This window comes from Elgaria multicarinata, chromosome 1 (assembly GCF_023053635.1).
Source record: "Elgaria multicarinata webbii isolate HBS135686 ecotype San Diego chromosome 1, rElgMul1.1.pri, whole genome shotgun sequence".
NCBI lineage: Eukaryota > Metazoa > Chordata > Lepidosauria > Squamata > Anguidae > Elgaria > Elgaria multicarinata.
The window spans coordinates 172,506,805-172,531,565 of NC_086171.1; the positions used below are offsets into that span (position 1 = coordinate 172,506,805).

At 40.6% G+C, this 24,761-nt stretch overlaps 1 protein-coding gene across 2 annotated transcripts in view; it reads left to right on the plus strand.

Moving 5' to 3' along the window:
• Nucleotides 1–24,761, plus strand: part of RAP1A (RAP1A, member of RAS oncogene family) — a 113,827-nt gene that overhangs the window by 61,511 nt on the left and 27,555 nt on the right. The window contains exons 1-2 of one of the 2 annotated variants that reach the window (XM_063143056.1): nt 8,663–8,681; nt 17,580–17,663. In XM_063143056.1, coding sequence (XP_062999126.1) covers nt 17,607–17,663 — 57 coding nt within the window. In that variant the 5' untranslated portion in view covers nt 8,663–8,681; nt 17,580–17,606. Of the gene's footprint in view, nt 1–8,662; nt 8,682–17,579; nt 17,664–24,761 lie in introns of those variants that run through there. The other variant, XM_063143047.1, reaches the window with a different exon arrangement.

The following is a 24,761-nucleotide window of genomic DNA, read 5'->3' on the forward strand; positions in this document are numbered from 1 at the left end:
CAGAGACCTCCTACCTGGAAATGCCTGGGGTTGAAACTGGGGCTTCCACATAAAGGCATGTGCTGTGCCATTGAATTATGGCATCTCTCCGTTCATGAAATAGTGTGTTTGGGGAAGCAAGGGAAGAATGGCTTAAAATAAATTTGTGTGCTATAAAACTTCTATTCTCCTCCCCCTCCCCCAGAGTAGCTTGTTTTAAACATTGTGCTTTCTGCCATTATCAAATGTTGACATAAACTATCCTTCTGGGAAACACATCATTACATCATTTTTTCTCTTTAAAAGGGTGATAGGAAATGCTCAGATTATTACTATGCTTCAAGGTTCTCACTTTCTCACCATTGTCTTGTTTAAATAAGGCTGGGTGGAATGGATATTTCATAACCACGAAACACAACAGCCTCCAGCATTATCTGCATATCCATCTGTACCTTTGCACCTAATGCAGATTATTGCTGACTCAGCAGTAAATGAAAGGTGAGGAAGATGGGCATGCTCCATTTGCCTTTACACAATTTCTAATGCTGTACCAACATGCCCACATATCAGGAATGTCTGGGGAAAAGAATTCCTGGGTTAGTAAATATTGGCTGATTTAAAAATTTGATATATAGCTTATGGATCCAGTGTTTGGGTATTAAATGAGTGCACTTTGGCATTAAGCCAGCCAGCAGTGATGCATCTGCCTGGTAACCAGAGAGGGATTCACTAGTTATGTATAAATTATTATGACTCAGATTGTTTAGCAGCTTAGGGTTTTTTTTAAAAAAAATTATTATTATTATTATTATTATTATTATTATTATTATTATTATGTCTATTACTACTACTACAATGGCCATTTATAAAATCACAAAGCTAGAAGCAATTAAAATGCAATCTAGTCAAGATTGCTCTTCTATAAAACCCTAAATTGCTAAGGGCTAAAATATCTGAAAGACTACCTGTATTTCTGAGGCCCTGTTGTACCACCAAAACATTTTAACTCTACCTGGCTTTTAGTGGTTTTTAATTTGAAATTTAATGTTTTGACTCTGCATCATTTTAATGCTGTATGTTGCTCTGTTTCCTTTTGCAGTATTCTGTTTTGTAAACTACCTTGTAAAGGCAGAAAGGTGGCATGGAGGTACCTTTATAAATAAATAGTTTATCGTTCTGCCACGAGGCAGGAACATCCATCCATCAGCTCCCCAGGGATCAGCTTAGCAATTATAATGTTGTACAATCCAATTGCTGGTGTACTGTAGGAAAGGTGCTGATGAGTTAAATAACTTCCAATGGGCCCATTCAGTTAGGAAGAGAAGTTCACATTACACAGGAAACAAAAGCAGCCCAGAGTCATGGTGAATTTTGAGCTGTGGAAAAATTCCTTTACAACAGGAGTGAGCAACCCTCAGGTTACATGTAGCCCATTGTGGCCATCCATGTGGCTCAGGGTAAGCCCGTACCACTAGTCAGGGGGGCTTCAGGGAAAAGACTGCTGTTCTAATGCTGCTGTTAACAGTGCCAGGATAGTGGTCCTGATCCTGATCCCTCCCCCTCCTTCAGCTATTCCAAAGCAGCTGGGGTTGTGAGGAGGAGGAGAAGAGGCTTTGGCCTGCCCCTGCCTCAGCCATCCCACCCCCCTACATGTGTATGCAATGTAGCCTGAAGTTGGAGTGTGTCAGGTCATCCATGGTTCAGGTGAGATTTGAACCCGTCTCCTAGATTATTCAAATGCAATGCAAGGCACCCTGGTTATGCCCTCCCTAGAGGTGCTCACTTTGCACCCCATGTTGTGGTCTTTTCGGTACAAGGTGAAGACTCTTTTATTTCCCCAGGCTGCTAATGCTTTGCAGATATTTAATAAAATATTAAGGTCTTTGAAATTTCCGACGCTGTGGTAAGTTTACTATATTGATTTTACCCTCTGTTGCAGGTTTCATGCTTTATTAGTTTTGACAGGTTTATGATCTGAGTTGTATATTTGATGGTTTTAACTTTTATTATAACCTGTCCAGGGAACTATTTATTTATTTATTTATTTTATTTATAAACTGCTCCACATTGAGAGATGTCAGAGTGGTATACAATAAATTAAAACATAAAACACAAAATACGCAAAGTGAATCGAGGTTGAGAAGTCATTTCACGAAACCATTTCTCCTTGAATTACTGGACCAGTTTCAGATATACAGTCGTGTGAAAAAGAAAGTGCACCCTCTTGGAATTGTATGATTTTACATATCAGGACATAATAACAATCATCTGTTCCTTAGCAGGTCTAAAAATTAGGGAAATACAACCTCAGATGAACAACAACACATGTCATATTACACCGTGTCATGATTTATTTAACAGAAATAAAGCCAAAATGGAGAAGCCATATGTGAAAAAGTAAGTACACCTTATGATTCAATAGCTTGTAGAACCACCTTTAGCAGCAATAACTTGAAGTAATCGTTTTCTGTATGACTTTATCAGTCTCTCACATCGTTGTGGAGGAATTTTGGCCCATTCTTCTTTACAACGTTGCTTCAGTTCATTGAGGTTTGAGGGCATTTGTTTATGCACAGCTCTCTTAAGGTCCCGCCACAGCATTTCAATCGGGTTGAGGTCTGGACTTTGACTGGGCCATTGCAACACCTTGATTCTTTTCTTTTTCAGCCATTCTGTTGTAGATTTGCTGGTGTGCTTGGGATCATTGTCCTGTTGCATGACCCAATTTCATCCAAGCTTTAGCTGTCAGACAGATGGCCTCACATTTGACTCTAGAATACTTTGGTATACAGAGGAGTTCATGGTCGACTCAATGACTGCAAGGTTCCCAGGTCCTGTGGCTGCAAAACAAGCCCAAATCATCATCCCTCCACCACCGTGCTTGACAGTTGGTATGAGGTGTTTGTGCTGATATGCTGTGTTTGGTTTTCACCAAACATGGCACTGTGCATTATGGTCAAACTTCTCCACTTTGGTCTCATCTGTTCAAAGGACATCGTTCCAGAAGTCTTGTGGTTTGTTCAGATGCAACTTTGCAAACCTAAGCCGTGCTGCCACATTCTTTTTAGAGAGAAGAGGCTTTCTCCTGGCAACACTTCCAAACATACTTGTTCAGTCTTTTTCTAATTGTACTGTCATGAACTTTAACATTTAACATGCTCACTGAGGCCTGTAGAGTCTGAGATGTAACTCTTGGGTTTTTTGCAATTTCTCTGAGCATTGCACGGTTTGACCTTGGGGTGATTTTGCTGGGTCGTCCTCTCCTGGGAAGATTGGCAATAGTCTTGAATGTTTTCCACTTTTGAATAATCTTTCTCACTGTAGAATGATGGACTTTAAATTGTTTGGAAATGGCCTTATAACCCTTCCCAGATTGATGGGCAGCAGCAATTGCTTCTCTAAGATCATTGCTGATGTCTTTCCTCCTTGGCATTGTGTTAACACACACCTGGATGCTCCAGACCAGCAAACTGAAAAAACTTTGGCTTTTATAGAGGTGGTCATACTTGCTGATGATCAATTAATCACAGGCATTTGATTAGCAGCACCTGTCTGCTACTTAGCATCTTAATTCCTATGGAAGCAGTAAGGGTGTACTTACTTTTTCACACATGACTTCTCCATTTTGGCTTTATTTCTGTTAAATAAATCATGACACAGTGTAATATGTCATGTGTTGTTGTTCATCTGAGGTTGTATTTCCCTAATTTTTAGACCTGCTAAGGAACAGATGATTGTTATTATGTCCTGATATGTAAAATCATACAATTCCAAGAGGGTGTACTTTCTTTTTCACACGACTGTATCTGATTGAAGAACTGTTTCTCACCAACTCTAGGGGCCATCTCAAGCTAGAGTGGGTGATGATAGTATTGGCCCACCTATCAGGGTTGTTGTAAGGACTACAAAGACAAAGAAAGTGAAAGAAAATGCATTGTTGTTGTTGTTGTTGTTGTTGTTATTACCATTGCAAATTGTATGCATTTTTCTACAACTGTGTAGGAAAACTATTATAATATCAACAGTAAAAACAATAACAATAATAATATAATTATTTCTTACCCGCCTCTCCCTTTGGATCGAAATGGCCCCCAGAGAACTTCACGAAAGGGTATTTCAGCCAGCACATTACTCTTACGTTTATTTTTTTTCACTTTTAGTAACAACTGCTTTATCATAAAGTGGTTAGAGGGTTTGGAGCCTCCATAATATACTTCAACATTATATTATTATTATTATTATTATTATCATCATCATCATCATCATCATCATCATCATCCTGCCTTTTGTCCAATACTGGGTTTCAAGGCGGCCTTACAAAATTTAAAACACGTACATTTTAAAACCTATGAATAGAAATATACAAAAGTTGAAAATATATTCCAATATTAAAACATTTAAACATTTAAAATTCATGACAATTTTAAAAGTCCATAGCACAGACAGAGGCCCAGATTAATCGCCAAAGGCCTGCCGGAGCAGAAAATTTTTTGCCTGCCTCCGAAAGCACATCATGGAGGGAACCAGTCTATCTTCCCTGGGAAGAGAGTTCCAGAGCACTGAAGCAGCCACCGAGAAGGCCCTCTCCCGTGTTCCCACCAAGTGTGCCTGTGATGGTGTTGGAACTGAAAGAAGGGCTTCCCCAGAAGATCTCAAAGCACAGGCAGGCTCATAAGGGAGAATACGGTCTTTCAGATAACCTGGGAGGCTTAAAAATATAGTAAGTACATTTCTAAAATAAAATTCTGGACCATACTGGCTGTTGCTGACAAGCCCATTTCCGAAGTTTCAGTGCAACCTCTGCCTGCATGGCCTTAGGCAAACCACTTAACTTTCTGTGCATGTATTTATTCAATATAAAATGAGTATCACTGACCTATATCCCAAGGCTGAAAGTTGACTCAGTGCTCTGAAGATGTTTGGAGTTATTCAATTCCTACACAATTACAGTGTACAGGGACTCTTTTATAAGATTGAGTCTTTAATATAATGCATTACCCTTTGGTCAGCCTTTCCATCTCAAAAATTCATGGTGGACCTTTGCATTTTCAGAAAATGTATTAAATTCTTATATTGGTCAACAGTGTGTAGCTCCGTACCCAGCCTGTCACGTAGTTTAGCTTGAGCAATAAATAAACTTGCATCCTCACTTCCACTTGGATCTTTGAGGTGGGACCGATAATTAGTTTATGAGCTGTGCCCTCCATCTAACATGAGAATGTATAAAGCTGGCATAGAGTCTGGCCCAGGCATCTGCTGACTAACCAATAAGAGATCTAATTTAACCAATGAGAGACTTAAAAGTTATATAAATGAGAGACAGCTCTTTATTCAATATGAATGGGCAAAGTCTTATTGGCTAAATTGTGACTGTTCCTATGTTGATACATTTATTCCTGGTCACCTTTGGTTCACAATTGCTTGTGCAACTGATGTAACATTTCAGATGACAGACTGGCAAGGATATTATGGCTGTATTTGGCTTAATAATGTGAGATTTGAATGAGTTGTCTTCCTGCAAATCAAGGCCAGCGTCAAGGGTAGACTTGATTGGGCCCCTGTGAAGGGTCCACACCACAGCAGTAATCCACTGACCACAGCCACTTGGAGTTGCTCATCCTGTTCACCACTGGAACCTGCTTGTTTATCTGCCCCTTGCTTTGGCCCAGACAACAGTGGTGGTGAGAAAGAGGAATGATAGATGCCCCTGCCTACTTGCTCACTCAGTCTTTGCCTGTAAAACAAGCAAGTGGTAGCAGTGGTGAGAAAGAGGAGAAGGAGCAACAGCAGCTGAGGAAAATGGCAGTAAGAAGATAGACTTACTGAGGGAGGGGGCAATGGAGGGTGTTTTGTCCAAAATCCTAGAGCTGGCACTGCTGCAAATGCAGCTCCTTCCTTCTTCCCTTCTTGACCTGCAATTATTAACACTGGAAATCTTCAGTGAACTATAGTTCCCCATTAACATGCAAATCAGGAAACTAGGGTTACCAGTTTTGGAACAAGCCAGGATCTTAAACCAGCTTCAGACTGTGGTTTAAGATTCCAGCTTGTTCCAGATTTACTCCTATAGTTTCTTGTTTCAGATGTAATAGGAAACTACTGTTAATTGAAGACTTCTTGGATTATTGCAGCTGTATGTGGGATGCATGTGCAGGTGCAAGGCTTGTGTATGGCTCAGTTGAATAAGATGAGAGATGATTGTCCAGATGCAGTCTATATGGCTTAATTCAGGCACTATGCTAAGCCATGGCTTGAGCTTCCAAATGTGTAGTCACATTGTATCCTAGAATTGTTTGTCTGCCTTTTTATCTGTTCAGCACTGTAGTCTCTAGGTGAAGCAGCCTCTTGAGGTGGAGCAACAACCATAACTATGGTTTGTCAAGCCAGACAACATGCAATAGCACCTATACTATAGTAATCACAAAGCCATAGTTTTAAAGCCCACGTTAGGCCATGGATTCTGATTCTGATTTGCTGGCTAATCTCAAAGCATATGTTGTCAATTTATTCATCACATCAAACCCTAGCTAATTCTTAACTATGGCTTGAGGATCATATAAAAGCTACATTTCAAAAATGTATTCTTGCACAAATGTTATGGGATATCTAAGACACTTGGATGCTGCTTTATGCATCTTTCATAAAACAAGATTAATCCCAACTAGCCAGTGTCATTTTCCCTGTGGTTGAAAGAAGGAGCAGACAGATGTACAAAAATTCAGGCAACCTGGTACTTTTCCCTTAAGATCTCCAGACACCCCTTCAGAAACATCTGTGGATAAGATGATAAAGAGGGAGAGTCACAGCTTAATTTATATCTGATTGCATTTCCTTCTTTTTTTTGCATTTGCTCTGTGGCAAAGAATTTGCATAAAAAACCCTTAATTTATACTTCCCTTACAGTGTTTATCTTCTCTTAAAGCTTGAATATAGATCACTGTGTTACCCTTTCTGGTATGTCCACAGTTAAAACTTCCCCTCCTCTATTTCCAGTACAGAGCAGTAACCTTGCAAAATGAAGAAGTGACTGCTGCTTACTCAGAGAAGTCTTCCAGTAGAAGAGTAGACGCATATAACAATGGCCAAAATGTTTAACCCAAAGTGCACTCTAAGTTTAACGGGCTTGGTCATGTAAATACTGCTCTCTTTAGTTGTGCACAACTAAGGCAGTTGCTTAGGAAAAGGCATTGCATGCTAACTGTGAGTCTTTTCATTGTTGTCAAGTTAATAATTGTATGAAGATGTAGGCTTCCCTTGCCTCTAGACAGACAGCCACAAGGGATGCTTGCCTGGGTGCACCAAATTCTCTCTTACGCCATCTGTGATGCAGTTTTACTGCCTGTCATGAGCTATCAAATTTGAGGGATCTAATCTGTATGTCAGTAAGCAAAGGAAACTGGCTGAAACTAGAGTAGTGGAAGTGATAAAATGTTATGAATTAAGAACACATCTACGCTTTGAACCAAAACTTTCTGTCATGCACATGCTCTTATTGTTGTCTGAATAGAGCTTTGCATTTATGTATGTTCAGAGTCCAGGGTTGCTTGTAAACATTGACCCTGTTCAGGTGACACACTAAGCCATGGCAGTTAAGTACTTTAAGCTAAACATTATGGCTTAATGTGTCATGTGAACTATGACTTAGCGACCTTATTCAGACAGTACACTAAGCCACAGTGGTTAAGCATTTTGAGGTAAACAGTGTGACTTAGCATGTTGTGTGAACCATTCCTAACCATCGTGGCTACATAACCATGGTTTAAACACACTCACTAACCATTTGCTGCAAAATGGCTTACCTTGTTGTCTGAACAGGCCCATTGTGTATGTGTTTCCAGTCTACTCAAGCATAAACACTTAAACATGGTTGGTGCTAGCCATAGTTTCTTGCCTTAACCCTGGTTAAAGTCCCAGTTTTACAATGAAACCCTAACTTGCCAAGGAACATGTATAAGGATACAGCAGCAGGACTTTCTTGTGATCTTACAAGAACAGAGGCTGGGAAATGGGATGGGGCATTGGTGTGAGAGTGAGAAGACATTTTCTGTTACCATTGGCTAGTGTAGTATTTTATCATGACATCTGTAATAAGTGATGTATTTTGATGTTAAAGTGAATTTTCAGCAGTTTTAAGTGAGAGTAACATATGAGCATGACATAACTAAAGGGACTGACCATTATTTTATTTATTTATTTATAAAAAATTTATTCCACCTTTGCACCAAAAACTGCCTCTCAAGGTGGATAACAATAATAAAATACAAGCAAAAACAAAACATAAGAAAACAATTAAAAACATAGCAATAAAAAGTAATAGACAGCACCCAACCAGTTAAAACCTCCTCAGCAACAAACCAGCTTACATGCCAAAGGCCTTGTTGAATAAAAAATGTCTGTCTTTGCTTGCCAGAAGGACAAGAAATAGGGAACCAACTGATCCTCTCTCTGTTGGCAGGGAGTTCCAGACCTTGGGAGCGGCTACTGAGAAGACAAGAATTGTAATTTGCCCAGCAAAGGATATTTCCTATTTGAGAAGTTCTGACTTAAGTGTTTATTGATCACTGTAGATTGGTCTGTCATGCCCCAACATGTTATCTTCTATGCTTTGCGTGCAGGGCCAGCCCCACCATTAGATAGGCTGAGGCAGTTGCCTCCGGAAGCAGATGCTGAGAAACAGCAGCAAGGTGTTCAAGGAGAGAACTGTGTGCCTTGCAGCCTTCTCTGCGCCTTGTAAGTTAGCCTGCTGTCTTCAAGTTCAGTGGAGAACATTGTCCCATCATTAGTGTGGAAGACGGATTCATCTGCCAGTCCAGTCAGCTTCTATACATGGAATGCCCCCCCCCCCCCCGGCATCTTTGCACCAGAGACTCTTGTGGAAGGGGAGAACATCTGTCCAGTTAGCATGTCCCCCTTTCAACCCAGTGTATCGCATGCATTGTTGCTCTAAAGCTGCCTTCCCCAACCTCGTGCTCTTCAGAAGTGTTGGACTACAACGCCCATTGGCCATGCTTGCTCCGGGTGATGGGAGTAGCTCCATCCTGATGTATTAAACTACAAGGTGAGGGACAGATGCCCTCAAGTCTTGGTTCCTTAATAACAGAATGGGGGATTTCTAACATGTCCGAAACAAATTCATCTCAGTCATCTGAGGAAGTGGGCTCTGGTCCTATGAAAGTGTATGCTAATATATTCATTAGACTTTAAGGTACCACAAGACTCCTACAGACTAGCCTAGGTACCCCTTTGGAACTTGTTATGCCACAGAAACTAAGTTGCATTAGTTTTGTTCTTGGAGAACACTTGCCACTTTTGAGTTTGTTCAGCTAGGACTTGGCAAAGTCTCTTTAGTTTTCAGTTGCAGTTTTGGTGTCCTTAGATACTCCCCCCCCTCCCTTTGAATTACCAAGCTCTTTGACCTTTTGTCCACATAACTCTAGTATTTCCTGTTTAGATAGTGTTATGGAGTTATATACAGATATATGGGAACTTCTCTGAGCCTTCTGAGATTATAGCGAGGTGCAGATTCTGTATTACGGCTTTTCCCAAAAGTGCACCATTCAAGTACTCTGCTGCTATTGGAAAAAGAGAGGCATGGGATAAAGAGTTTTGCTGCCTCCCCTGAAAATTCCCGACAGTCCTGTTGAAAGTCCTACAGGCAAGGGCTTAAATGTGTGTTTGACAGACTAGGTGGAAGTTGTTGGGTGTTTTGGTGTTGTAGGGACTAAACAAATAATCCCATGCTAATGTGACCCAGCTAGACCTGGGAAGAATTTTGCAGTTGGATGGCCCAAGAATCCTCTGCGTTTCTTGAAAGTAAACAAGAAAAGGGAATGGCCAGGCTGAAGACTTTCCAAAATAAGCGAGTTGACGCTGTGAAGTACCTCAGCCAGGCCCCTTGGCAGTTCTGCCTGAATGCTGTGGATATGCTTGAGCATTCTGCACCTGCTCTTGTAATGATGTTTGTCATTTCTGCCAAAAGCTTTATAGCAATTGCTTAATTGAATTTTTCAACATCCCTTGGAGGAAATGAGACCAGGTGGTGGTATGTGGCACATGTGGAAGCCGAAGCTGAGAGTCGCAAGAGCAGAAGTGACGCCCAATTCCATCAGATCAATTATTGGCTTAGTGTGGCACCCGCACCATCAGCTGCTTCCCCAGACTGGCACCCTCCAGTGGCCATGCTGGGTGGGAATTCTGGGAGTTGCAGTCCAACACATCTGGAGGTTGGGTTATAGGGCTGGTTGCTTCAGGTGGCAGATGCTGGGAGGTGGCAGCAAGATGTTGGAGGAAAGCCCTGTGTACCAAGCAGTCGGCCCTATGTTCCCTAAGCTAACCTGTTATCTTCAGGTGTGGTGGAGGGTGCTTTCCCAATACTCAGTTGGCAGTCCAGATGGCTTTTATTCATGGAATAGAGAGGAGGTGCCGTTTCGTTCTTCGTGTCAGGCAGCAAAATGTCTTGGGCTGTCCCTTGGGCAACACACATTTTGAATGTCGGATTCGGATCTGTGCTAATGCAAGTGGAGGCTGGGATTCAAGGGCTTAGTGAAGGCATGACCAAAGTCTAGCGCTCACCTAGGCAGGCTTTTTAAAGACTTTCTTTGAATGGTGGATCACTGTAGTGTTGAAGCCCTATTGGGGGGACACAACTAGTTTCAGATTTGTTTCGCTCCTGTCCTCAGGCTTTCCCTCTAAACTCTCAGCAATCTAATGTTGGGGAACTACCTCAGTAAAAGTGTCTCCCCCCTGCTTAATGTTAATTGCTGTTGACTCTTATGATTTCTGCAAAAGGGTTTTGTTACATAGTTTTTTACAGTGAAGCCTGGATTTAAACCCTTTATCAATGAGCAAATCTGGCAATTTGTTAAGATAAATAAATAAATTCCCATACTTGTATAGCAGTAAAAGTGACCAAAATGATTCATATCTAGTAGCAGAATGTTTTCACTATCTGCTTGGATATTTGTCTCATTTTTATTGAGGGTCAGGCTCAATTAATAGATGTGTGACACAATTTCCCCCAAGGTGTCTCCCTGGCCAAGAGTGGCCCCCCTAACTTCCCGATCCCCAATACTACATCCTGTGTACACCACAATGTCAAGCTAGACAGACAGCTATTCAAAAGATTCCTTTGCAAGCCATTCTTTCAAGAAGAACCAATGTGGTCATTGTTCAGAACTTCAGTGCTCTTTCCGTAGCTGCCAGCCAGCAGAGTAATTGGCAGCACAGTTGACTCAAATGCCTGCACAACCAGGGAATTGTTATCCTCATGACCTACTAACTAAATGACACACAGACTAGAACACCATTGAAACACTTGAGCAATCACATTTGTGGCCATTATCAGTCTGCAGACATCTATACGTGCAGCTAAGGGAAACTACTGCCACAAATAGATTAGATTTGACCCATTGGATTTTGGTACCTACGTTGCCTAGTCAAGCATCAAGCCTTTTCGTTTGGGAAGCCCCAGCCCTGGAATGGCAGCACAGGGGTGGGGATTAAGAAAGCTGGGAGGAAGGTCAGTACCATTTTTTTAAAAAAAAATTATATTGGAAGAGTTTGGCATCGGTTACTGCAGGCTTTCCTTGAGATAATAGAGCAGCTGCTCTCACTTGAGGCAAGTTTTCACCATCAGCAGCATAAGTGTGCCTGCCTGCCTGCCTGCCTCCGTATTATGGGTGGTTTTGAAGGCTATTCTTTGAATAAGAGATACTATACATCTAGTTTTTGGCCCCCAATCCATCTAATGTGCTTTGTAAAACTGGTAACTTACCTGCACCCTAGAAAGGTGCTGATTATAGTGGACTGCATGAAACACTCCATGAGATTTAAGGTTAATTTGAAGGGTTCTTAACCAAAAATATATTTAGTTTATATTGAATAGAATGTATAAGTCTCTACACAAAGCACACTATTGTATGATCACAGAGGACTAATATGCACTTTCTGCTCATTAATCTTTCTCTAATATGAATGTTTTGTTTAATCTTCACCTACTAGTGCAAATCTCATGTTGCCACGGGCTAGTAGTATGAAAATGACTGATAAAAATATGTTTGCCCATTTCCCACAACCAAGTGCATTGTGCTGAAATCTATTGTGGACTAGAGCCTACTTCATCAAATGTATGTGCTCTAGGTTGGACATATATATCCTAAGTACATAGAGAAGGAGTTTTTTTTAACTAAGTGAGGCAAAACAATCAAATGATGTCACATAGTGAGTCACGTATTAATTACTATGGGAAGCACAAATCTTAAGAATGCAAGATTTGGCATTGTGGATGTGACATACTCCTGACAAGGAACCGCAGGTGATGAATAGGTGTAACAAAATCAATTGTGTAAATAAAAACTTAAAGAGGAACACTTACTTTCTGTAGTGAGCAAGAAATTCTCATATTTGTTGAGACAAAATTCCCCTGCGTCAAACTCACTATTGTTTCTGCATCTTCACCTTGGAGTCTCCCTTTGAAATTATTTTTGTTGGAGCAGTGTAGATTTATGGTTTACTACAGAAGACTGACATGTTTCCAAACTGGTTTTTCTGGGTGCCACCATTTTTAATCTTTGGAATAAAAACTGACCTCTTTGGTCCATGTGAATTGCAGAAGGCACTGTTAGCAAATGATGGCACATGTGGCATTAGAAGATGTACAAGTGAATGAGCCCTTGGTGATATGACTGATGTTTCTTGCCCCCACGATAGTATTGCTAGAGTAAATATGGAAATGGAATTTGCGCTGGGATTTCTTGCTGTGCTGTGCTTTGTATCTCAATTATGTCTTGCAGTCTTTCTAGCGAGCAACTGCTTTGGGTTGGAAGGTTGTTGTAAGAAGGGATAAGCCTGCTACCCAAAGCTTGTGAGAGTGAAGGAACATTGTTCAAAGTGGTCTATAGATCCTTGAGGACTTGGAGAGATTTTAGATGAGAGCTGCAGGAACAAATTGTGTTTTGCTGCTCTTTCTGCTGGGTCCCTTCCATAGTAGTTGACTCTTGGTTTCCACTGAGGCCTTGTTCTCTATTTGTTTTTTCCCCTCTCCCTTCCTTGGATTAGTATTATATCTTTAAGAACACCTGATGTAAATCATATAGGTGTTGGTCCGAAGGATTGAGCAATTGTTCATAGGGCTTGTCTACAGACGATGCATAATGTGGTATGCTCCGGGTTGGAGCACATTTGGCAATTTGAGAAACTATCCTGGGCACCACCACAAATGGGTATGCTGCAGATGAAAGAATCAGCATGCAGCTACCTGACATTCTAAGAATGTCACTGAGCCCCATGTGTGGCTCAGAAGCATTTGTGGGAAAAGAGGATGGGAGCAGCTAGAGACTTCCACTTTTCTTTCAGCAATCCCAGCTGCTAATAATGAGCTTTGGTATTTAAAAAATAAAAAGTGAAAGGGGTAGAACACTATGGCAGTGCCTACTCTACTTTGGGTGGGAGCTGAAAGCATGTAGGCAATGAGTTGGTTTCCAGTATAATGTCCCACATGTAGTTGTACCACATGACCAGAAAGGGGGTCTGCTGCATGGAATATTCTATGCTTAGATTAATGGCAATCACTGAAGTCCTTTTTTGCTTTGGCACATGATCACTTTTGATTGAAGTTAACAGAATAGAACAGTGTAACAATGGTCAAAAATGGTCTTGTGTACATAACTATATGCTTTCCTTTCTTATATAGACAACTTATTAATTTTTGTTACATTGTTAACGTTAAGTTTCTGGGGACATCAACAAACGTAAGAGTTATGGTTGGGAAGCTCATAAATCTCATGGCAAAGTTGGGTTGTGATCTCTCTAAAAGAATGCTGCTGCTGCAATCCTGTAGCTTTTGCTTTTCTGAATCCTTACTTGGGAGCAAAGTTATCTTGAGGAGGGCTGAAAAGATAATTAGCAAGTGATGTCATTGCTTGGACGGGCTCTGCTGTTGGGGCAGCGAGAGCTGGTTTATAATGTCAACACTGTTAAAATGTTTATCGTTGGTTTTGTCATTTTCCTTATTTGTCAAGTAATCCTGAAGAGAATGAAAGGTTTTCTGGTGCAGCTTAGTGAGTAGAGAGATTTCCATAAAAAGGCACAGACATTGCTTTGAGGAGCAGAAAGGTTTCTGAGTTGGCAATGGCAAGTGAGGCCTGACCTTTTACAGAGAGAAAATATTGGCCTAAATCATTCCCTCTTGGGGATGGGAAAGTAATCTTGGTCTCTTGCAACTCACTACTATAATTTTCTTTCTTAATTGCACGTACTTTTGTGCAATTGAGTGTGAAAAAATAGATTGCATTAGCAAGTATTAATGTGTTTGAGGGTAGAATTTTAAGGAAGGCCTCCTTAGCCAGAGTTCACATCTAGCTGCCTTATGTGACATTGCTGCAAAGTTTAACCCACTAGTATGGTGTTGGTGCTGTTTATGTCAAATAACAGAGAATATAATTTTTGCATTATTTCTCTGCGGGTCTCAGCAGGTCTTCCAGTGCTTTGGTCCCTTCCATTGTTAATTGATGCTCTTTAATCATTCTCACTGTGCCTTTTACACCACATTTCTCCTAGTTCAGTTTTCCCCCTTCCTTGAAATCAGCCCTTACCCATTCTCCTCCTGCACTTCCAATATTTTGGAAGTCTCAGTCTTAGAAGCAAAACAAACAAACAAAAAACTCTGCTATGCTTAGTTTGAAATTTCATGTATGAAAAGGCCCGGTTCAGACATGACGATTTAGCCATGGTTTCTCAGCCCAGCCCCTCCCTCCCCTTGTGCGCCCAACTTCAGCAAAACCGGTTTTTGTTTCTTAAACTGTGGTTTCCTGTGGCTTCTAATCTTGAAACAATTCTTTAAGGGCTCCCTTGAAATCAGGATCTAATCCAGGTCAATACATTTATTTATGGAATGCTGTGAGGCTCAGATGAAACAGTGATTACAAAAGTACATTAAAGAATTCCTCAAGTATTGCTGCTTTTCTGGATAGAGATTCTAATGGTGTGATTGCTTATATGCACTGGAATAAATGTTTGCCAGTCGCTGTTATGTATTTGCTTGCATGGCTTTTCATCTGATCCATCCTATTTATTTATTTATTTATTTATTTATTGCACTTATATACCACTCCCATAGCCAGGGCTCTCTGGGCGGTTTACAGCAATGCATATTTACTCAGACGTAAGCCCTATTGCAGGGATGGGGAGCCTCAAGGCTGAGGGCCAACTGCAGCCCTCCAGGCCTGGGATTCCCCAGACGACCATGGCTGCTTCCCTGGCCTCATCTTCTTTTACCCAAATGCCCATTCCTGTGCTTCGTATTGCTTTTTCCTCTGTTCTAAAAGGTTGAAATGCCTTTCCTAACTAACTCGTCTTACTGGCCAGAACATGCAAATTTATGTCTTTTTAAAAAAATATTTAATATTGTGTTTGGCTCCGCCTAGCAATGGAATGCTTCCCCTGAGAGCTTCTCTAGAATTGAACTTGGCCATCGGTCTGAAAGACGTTTCCCACCCCTTCCCTAAGTAGGACTTACTTCCAGTAAGTGTGTATAGGATTTCAGGCCTACTCATGTTTTCCCCATATCAATTTTTGGGATGCCGTGAGGCTCAATGGAACAGTGATATCAGGTGGCGGAGTTAGTGAATAGGTCTCTACCTCTGGCAGTGACCCACATGCCAGGGCTCTGGTTCGCTGTTCTACTTGCATGTCTGCTGCTGCCAGAAGTAGTTAAGGGTCATTGGGGAACGACCTGCTGCTGCAGTAGCCAGATAAAGGGGGAATGCTGGGCTCGTTGCAAGTGTTGAGGGAAGAATTTAGATCCTATTGCACTCACAATTGCACTCCTATTGGCATTTGATAGGGTCTGAAATGGACTTGTAACTGACCTCAGAAATAGATGAACTATATTCGGATGTATGTATGTGGGTGTGTATCATTCACCCATCACTAGCTCAGTGTCTTAAGGATAGTTAACATCATCATCATCATCATTTTTTGAAGCACTGGACAACAAAATCTTCCCTAAATATAGTATTTATTTATTTATTTATTTATTTATTGACAATATTTATATTCCGCTCCCCATTGAAAATTTCGGAGTGGTGTACAAGATAAAATAAAATAAAAACAGAATAAAACACTTTAAAATAGATTTTAAAAGAAGCAAATATGTACCAGATTAGACTTTTAATTTATGTACATTGGCACCCCAGGAGAAAATGCTCTTTTATTAAATGTGGCAAAGTGGACTAATTGGGTGGAGCAAGGGAGTAGTACACTTTTCCCTGGGTTTTTATTGTATTTTCCCTTCTTCGTTGTTTTTACTTTCTCCTGCTTGATTGCTATAAACCGGCTGTATGTTTATAAACCAGCTGTATGGATGGAAACCTGGGTTGTTGCATGTGTTGTGTTGCTGTCTTATGTTTACGTTCATGAAAGGCAATATAATTGTTGGAACAAAGATTCAGTATCGTACTTAGAAAGAACATGCAACGGTTGAAAGCTTGTGAACCTAGCTAGTCCAAATGTGTAGGCAGAGAATTGTAGAATATATTGGCAGTTCTTTAGCAGATACCCTGCTGGAGGTTGTTGGGGGTGGGGGTTTGGTAGAAAAAAGAAAAGGAAAAAAGTGTGTGGTCCCACCCCCCTCATTTTTATCATTTCTGTAACATTTATATCATCTGTTTCAATGTAATAGAGTTACATGAAGCTTTTATGTATTGTCCGTACATAATTTTAACATGCCCGGGAATTTTAAACACATTTTCCCATCATCTTTGTGTTTTTTAATAGTTTTGGAATTAGAAACATAGAAAGCTGCCTTATACCGAGTCAATCCATCGGACCAATTAGCCCAGTATTCTTGATACTGACTGGCAAAAATGGGTTTCAGGCTGGAATTTTTCTGGCCCTACCAGGAGAAGCCAAGGATCAGACCTGGGACCTTTTGCATACAAAGTATGTGGTCTGTCACTAAGTTATGGCCCCTCCCTAAATACCTTTCTGTGTTCTGGAGAGACAAGATAGCTTCCTAGAGAACCATTTGACTCACAACACTAACAGCCAGAAATTCAAAACCAGTTCATCTGCACATTGTCTGATGTCTCTGCATCCAGGGTTTCATAATTGTGGTCACCAGGTTGTCATTGATGACCATGAATTGCTCGTGGTGAGTGTCTATACGTGAGAAAACCCTACCCTCCCATGTGTTCCCATGAACTGCAAGGAACTTGTCTCTCTTTCTGTGTGTGGTGGGGGAGAGAAGAGACAACCACTCTGGCTGGGTCTAAGTGTCTACAAAGCCTTGAAGAAAGTTGCTCTGTCCCATCCTTGATTCTTCTCTCTTAGGGGAGAGGTGACAGTGGGGGCATCACAAATAAATACCAGGGCATCTGTGTGCTATTACAAACTGGTATCTTAGCAGTTATCAAGCTTGTCAAGTGGAAGAGCTTCATCACACCCTTTGTCTACCATTGATATACCTTTGTAAATGATAACCTTTACAAGTGAATGCAGAGATAAGCAGCGGGAGGAAAATCCTTGTATAGTTAGTAATTGTTCCATATGTCTTATTTCATATAAAGAGACCTTAACTTCCATTACTTTCTTCTCTTTTTCAGACTGTCAGTATTTGAATAGACCACATCATGCGTGAGTACAAGCTAGTGGTCCTTGGCTCAGGCGGCGTGGGGAAGTCTGCTTTGGTGAGTTTCATCTTGCTACTGCTGATGACAATCCTCTTCCCTTTTTCCTTTTTTTAAGAATTGGTCTTCTCAAAAAGTCACTCTTGGAATCCTCAAGGCTGACTGTTAATTCCATAGTTAATAGTCAAGATATTTGCATTCCAAGTACTCAGCAAAGAAATTAGTGGTGCTTAGCTTGGAATTAATATAAGAGCAAAAAGCTGTTTAAGTGTTAAAGTGAATTCAACACATTGAAAGACTCACCTGCAGATTCTGAAACCAGAAAACCTACATTTTGTAATTGCATTATTTAGGCCAGAGGTATCCAACTTCAGTTTGCACTGGGGTTGCTTTATTCTCCAGAGTGGTCTGGGCGATGAAACTTGAGTGTGTTATGCTGCACAAGCTGGACTTGCCATAAGTGGAAAGATTGCCTCCGTAAAGTTTGTGCTGTCTAGCTGTAATCACTTCAGAATTATGCTACACATGTGCTCAGGTATAACATTACATGCAAATATAAAATGTTACAACATCCAAGGGAAGACACGTGTGGAATATCTCATCTTTCTGAAAAACTGAAATATTTCCTCTTGATTTCCTTACAGCTGCAAATTTGTAGAAATGTTTCAGCATGTCTGGATTAAAATTTTGGAGGGGCACCAGGAACAAATAAAATTGAGCTGGGGATCGCAATTGGTGCAGGATAAACCAGTTGGCCATCCCTAATTTAGGCCAATATCTATTTGTCTGCATTTTTTGTCAAAACTTGTACTACAGAGGGATGCTTTTCAACTCACCTTTGGAGAAGTTTTTGGGGACTGTATTCAAGTGATGAATGGGACTGAAAGCAAGAGGATCAGCAAACAGGATCAGAATAACAGCATAGTTAGCTTGTAATGCAAATAACCTCTGTTCTCCCTGCCCCCTTTAAAAAAAATGTTTTAATAATTCTTGAAAAATGTTAGGGCAATCTTTCTATCCCTTTCCTGCCTCTAGCCTCTCTATTTCTCCCCAAACTCTTTGGCTTACTGTTTCTTCCCCTCCAACCTGTAGCCTTGCTCATTCTCTACCTCTGTGCTTTGCTGTATCCCCTTTCCTCACAACCGCTCCCCATCTCTTTACCTTGCTGTTTCTCCCTTCTCCCACTCTCTTTGCTCTTTCTCGCCTTCTGCCCTTCTGCCTTGCTTGTTCCCCCTGCCTGCCAGCCTCTAGCCTCACTACTTCTCTCCCCTGCCCCCTCTTTAGCACACTTTTGACAGCCCCCATGGCAGCCATTATTTGAGTAGCCTCATTCTCCATGGGAGCCATTTTGGGGTGGTGCCCAGAACATTTAGTCAAATTTCCAAATATGTCTATGGGCCCAAAAAAACTGGGATCCCTGACCTAAAGCTTATGAGGGAAAGACTGTGCAAAAGCTGGAAAACCACCCAACATTTGGGAGGGGTCAAAGCAGGCACCACCTCCTGGAGAATTGTGGAAAGTAGCATATCCATCTGAGGAACTCTACAGGGCTGGATTTGACTCCTTTTGACCCCAGGTTCGACCCATTTTGGTGTGCTACTTGCTGCAATTTATCGCACATGGGAAACGCAGTTTCTGAGAGTAGAAGGATGGATCTTGGTTATGGGGAAGATAAACGGGATGGCCAAAGCAAGCATTGGGTTCTATGCTGACTGCTTCTTTGTCAACTGGCTGTCTTTCTCAGGCTTTTGATTACATGAACAAAATTACATGTAATTTTGATTACAGAGAGCTTCGGCTATTGGGCGGTATAAAAATATAATTAATTAATTAATTAATTAAATGATATACTGTGCAAGTAGATTGTGTTTAGGTGCTGACTTCAGGGATTCTGTAGGGGTTCTGGAATTCTCTTGGAAACCGTATTCTTTGCTTCAGGGTATAATTTCTACCCTGCAGCTGGCTAGACCTCTCTGCTTGTACTCTAGCTAACTGCAACTAAATTGTTGGAGCTGAATTGTTGAAAGTTTTAAAATACCGTATTTTAGATACTGGTAAACATCAGTGGCTATTTTAAATTAAAAGTCTTAAATTACAATTTCTTCATGTTTATTCTCCTCCTGTTTTCAGTGACAGATATGTAGCCTTGAATAAAATGAGACACATGTCATGAATTACAGGTGGTGTAGGCTGTTGTGGCATTCCGTGGCTGACGGCTTGCCATTCTCTGTGACGCTGAAATAGCTATGCAGGCTAAAAACTGTAATGGCAGGATGGGGAGACCAGTTTTAGTGGTTGCCCACATAATGCTTAAAAGTAATAAAACCAGAATGAGAGAAGAACTCACGCCCCAAAGACTACATGCTTCTTCTCCCAAAAGTGCTTGTGTTGTGGTGACAAAGCAAGTGAATTCAAAGTTAGTTTGACCACTTAATAGTGTTAGACTTGAAGTTTCTGGATGGCACTGGAACAGGATACCCCACCTCACTATTATGGGAATAATGGTGACCAGCATCAAAGTGATAAGATGATAGACAGAAAGATACTTAAGACTGTAAAATATTCTGCTCTACACTGTTAATGGCAGTATTGAGATTGTAAGCAATAGGAATAAAGACTTTTGATCATCTTCCTGTGGTTCTTTGCAATTCTGCCTACCTGTAGCATTCCTGGCAAACTGTGTTGGAAGGGCTCTTGTTTATGTGTCTGTGCAGCTCATTATTGCTCAGACATTTTATATAGACCCATAGACAAGAAACGAGGATGTTCAGTGTGTCCCCATTAAAAGAGCATGGGCAAGAAGTTGTTTCTAGATTATTAGGATGATATAAGAAAACAATAGTTGATAGCAACTTGTGTATGTCTATTTGTGGAAGATGTTAATTATGTATTGTCCCTTATATGTAGTTGCTGGAGCAAGGTTTGGACAGGAATTCTTGCCAGACTGAATTTAGCAATGGTTCTGAGATGAGTTATTTTTTTTTAACCTCTGGTACGATACTGATAAGTTTAGAACTTCTAAAGTGGCTTTATAAGTGATTACTCCTAGTCTACTGGTTTAGATGAATAGTCATGATACATCCTGATCCAGGATTTAATATTGCAATTTTGCAGTTACTGTACACATCACAGAATATTGTATTTCCAGGACATGCTCAAACAGAGCAACCTCATTCCAAGATGTCATTCAAAATTTCCACCAAATATACATATGCCATATCTCGGTTAAGTATTTTGACTGAAATAGTAGCATTGTATATGTGTTAGAGGAAAAGAATCCATAAATGACTATTTCAATTAGATTAGAATAATAGATTCCATTAGAATTCAAGATGGCCACTACACTGATGATGTAATGATTTGCATATTGGGACATTGGTGTGTGTGTGTATGTGTGTGTTTAAGTTTGAGGTTGTTTTTCTTGTTGGCAAAGACTATGCCCATGCATTCAGTGCTCACAGTTTTTATTCTAGCGGCAAAGAGCTCAGCACTCAAATTGAGTGGTTTCACAAAAGCACTTCCTTGAGCACAGTGGCTCAGCCTTACAGCTGCACTTGATTAGTTCCCTGCAGGTTTTCTTGCTTCTGGTTGTGTCATTCACCTTTGTTGCCAAGTGTCCGTTTTTGTCCAGCTGAACTTGGAGTTGGGACATTCGGTGGTGGCATCAGATCTTCATTAACCAAATCTTGGCTTAATTTGCCTATCAAAATCTTGCATCTTGTCATGACTGTCACTTTATGTTAATGTAAGAGATAATTCTCTCACTTTCCAGAGTGGTAGCCATATTAATCTGTGGCAGCAAAACCAAGAATGTTGTGGCACGTTCTAAAGACCAATAAATTTTATTATCTCATACGCTTTCATGGATCAGAGTCCACTTTGTCAGATGCATGAAGCATTATCCTCAGTTGGCAGGTATATACACATGAATATAGAGGAAGAAATGTAAACAATGAGGCCAGATGGGGAAAAAATGCCCCCCAAAAGAAGTATGTGACTGTTCTTAAATGTATGCAAAGAGCATTCATAATAGTAATTGATGATGAGACGCATATCCTAATATTGCTAAGGTAATTAATACCTGTTGTGGGATAGGAAGTCATTTTCATGATTTAAGCCTAGGTGATGGACTTGAACCTATTAATAAATTAGTTTTTTCACAATTCGTTTGTTAAAGAATGGCCACTTTAAGGTTCATAATGGTGTGTCCTGGGAGTTTGAAACATTCTCCCACTGTTTTCAGAATGTTGCCCTTTCTGATATCAGCTTCCTATCCATTTCTTCTTTGTGACAGGATGCTGTCATCTGCCAGCAATAGCCTTCTGCTTTCTACATAAGGCAGCTAGGTTAGTCTGTCCAGAAGAAGAAATAGATAGCAAATAAGGTGCTGGTCAAACATGCATGAGCAAGGAGTTCATAATTTGGGTGCCGCTAATAAAAAGTCTTATCTTCAATAGCCACTCAGCAGAAGGGCTGCTAAAGAAGACCTTAATTCAAAGTTACGTCATGTTCTTGGTTCACTCCATGCATCTGATGATGTAGATGCATGTAACTGAAGTACTTCAGTGCATATAACTGAAATAATCATATATATTTTCTTTTTACTCCTGCCTCCCCCTTCCTCTGCTTCTGTTGCTCAATTTTTAGATTGTAAGCTCTTTGGGGCAGGGACCAGGCCTCTTATACTCTATAGAGTGTTATTCACATTAAATAATAACAGCTGCTTGCCTCCCATAAGCTACAATAAGCCAATCTTTAAGGTACATGTCTTTTAACTCGTGTACTTTGTTTTACACTGATATCCAAGAGCCTGATGTAATAGATAAATTGCATATTCTATTCCAAAAAGCTTGTGAAATACAGAATGTTCTGAGCCGTTAAAATAGCATGTAGTCTTATTTGACGGTATGAGGGAGGGGTGTCTCGCCAAATAGCAGCTCTATGTGTTTAAAGCTATAGCTTTTTAACCATTTACACATAGCTTCTTTGGTAAGTGAGATTTTCACATATTAACTAAGAATAAAAACTCTGCACTCTTGGCATTGAATAAGACTTTACACATAAATCAACGTTTATCTGATCTCCATACTATATTTTGGTCTAATGGTTTGTCATTGCACTTTGTTTCTTTGCAATTGGGGGTTGGTGGGGTTACGTTTTTTTATATTTACATTTTTTGTATTTACATCAGACCACAATACCTGATGGGACGCCTCTCCCGACATGAACCTACCCGCTCACTGCGCTCTACATCTAAGGTCCTCCTCAAGGTCCTCCTCTGAGTGAAGCTCGGAGGATGGCAACCAAGGAGAGGGCCTTTTCAGTGGTGGGCCCCCAATTATGGAATGATCTCCCCGACGAGACTCACCTGGTGCCAACATTGTTATCTTTTCGGTGCCAGGTTAAGACCTTTTTCTTCTCCCAGGCATTTAACAGCATTTAACAACATATGCTGAGTTTGTTTGTTTTTAATGGACCCCAGAATAGCTGTTTTTATAAAGCTACTGTGTTTTATGCTTTTTATGATTTTCAACTTTGTATATTTGTTTTAATGTTTACTGTTTTTAACTTTTGTAAACCGCCCAGAGAGCTTCGGCTATGGGACGGTATATAAATGCAATAAATAAAATAATATAAAAAGGCTAGATGAGCTGATAATAACTTTCCATTGTGGTGGTATGTCGGCACAGATACCTTGATCTTTTTCTAGAATACAGTGTACGTTGTGCTACTGTTGTCGAATGAGTTTTCAGTGGGCATCTCCCTCCATTGCAGGGAAAGTACTCTTGAACATGAAAGCTAGAAAATTGTTTTCTCCTTTGTTAGGAAATCGTTGAAGCATTCACCACTCCCCCAAATACAATGATGCCTTTTGCAGATAACCGGCCTTTCAAAATGAAAAACCATGTATTAGGAGCGGTAGTGCTTGTGTTTCTTGTCAACTTGAGAAAAATCCCAGCTTTGACCCTGAACAAAATAGGGTTGTTGTTTAAAGGATGCTTGTGATTTCTAAGAACAAGTTACTAAAAAAGCTGTTTATGTGAGTCACTGCAGAAAAGTTTGTTGCTGTATTTAAAAGGGAAATGTGCAATACCTGTCACTTGTTGTTGCAACAAAGAGCAAAGTGTTCCTTTTGAGAGCTAGTGAGGCTTACTTAATAATAAGATGGCCCTGGAAATCCTTTCTTGAAATCCTGTTCTTTGCTTGCAGGCCTTGAGAAAATCTGTAAAGTAGAAAAATAGAGATGGTTCTAGTAAAACAATTTTTTGCAAAAGCAAGATGCAATCTACATCCGTTGGGGTTCAGTGCTAAATCCCCTCATATGTATTAATGGATTTAGATTTCCCCCTGGAAGTGTTGTAATATAATTTAAGAAGCTGTGAATCAGAAGCACTGAAATTGTAATCTAGGAGGGTTTTTTTAGTACAGGACTAAGGGGTCATCTACACCAAGCAGGATATTCCACTATGAAAACGGCATGAAAGTGGTATATAAAAGGCAGGAGCCACACTACTGCTTTATAGCGGTATTGAAGTGCACTGCAGGATCTACACTACTGCTATATATTGGTACTGAAGTGCACTGACAACTGTTGGGGACCATGTCACATCTACTCCAAGCAGGATATAACACTATGAAAGTGGTATGAAAGTGGTATATGGTCTGTGTCAATGGGCCCCAACAGTTGTCAGTTCACTTCAGTAGTGTGGCTCCTGCCTTTTTATATTTTTATATTCTGCCTTCATACCACTTTCATAGTGGAATATCCTGCTTGGTGTAGATGAGCCCTAAGTTCATATAGCCTGGTCCACACATAACTATCAGGTCCTAGTTTCATATCATGGTTTGTAAGCAGTTTGTCAAGAGTTGCTGAGATCTGTGTCTAGCTCCACTATGTGATGAGCCACTGAATTTCAGGTGGGAGTTTCTCAGCCCCGGACTGATTCCACCCACTCAGACTGGCTGTTGGGTCCTCTTGGATAGTATAAGAGGACTTCGTGTTCCAGTTGCTTGCAGAACAAGGTCTTCCTGACCTCTGGGCCATTCCTGTATCCTAGGCTATTCTTTGGTCCTGACTTGTGACTCACTCCTGCTTCCTGGTTTGTCTCTTTATTCTTACACATTGGGCCTGATTAGCTCTGATCCCCTGGCACAATT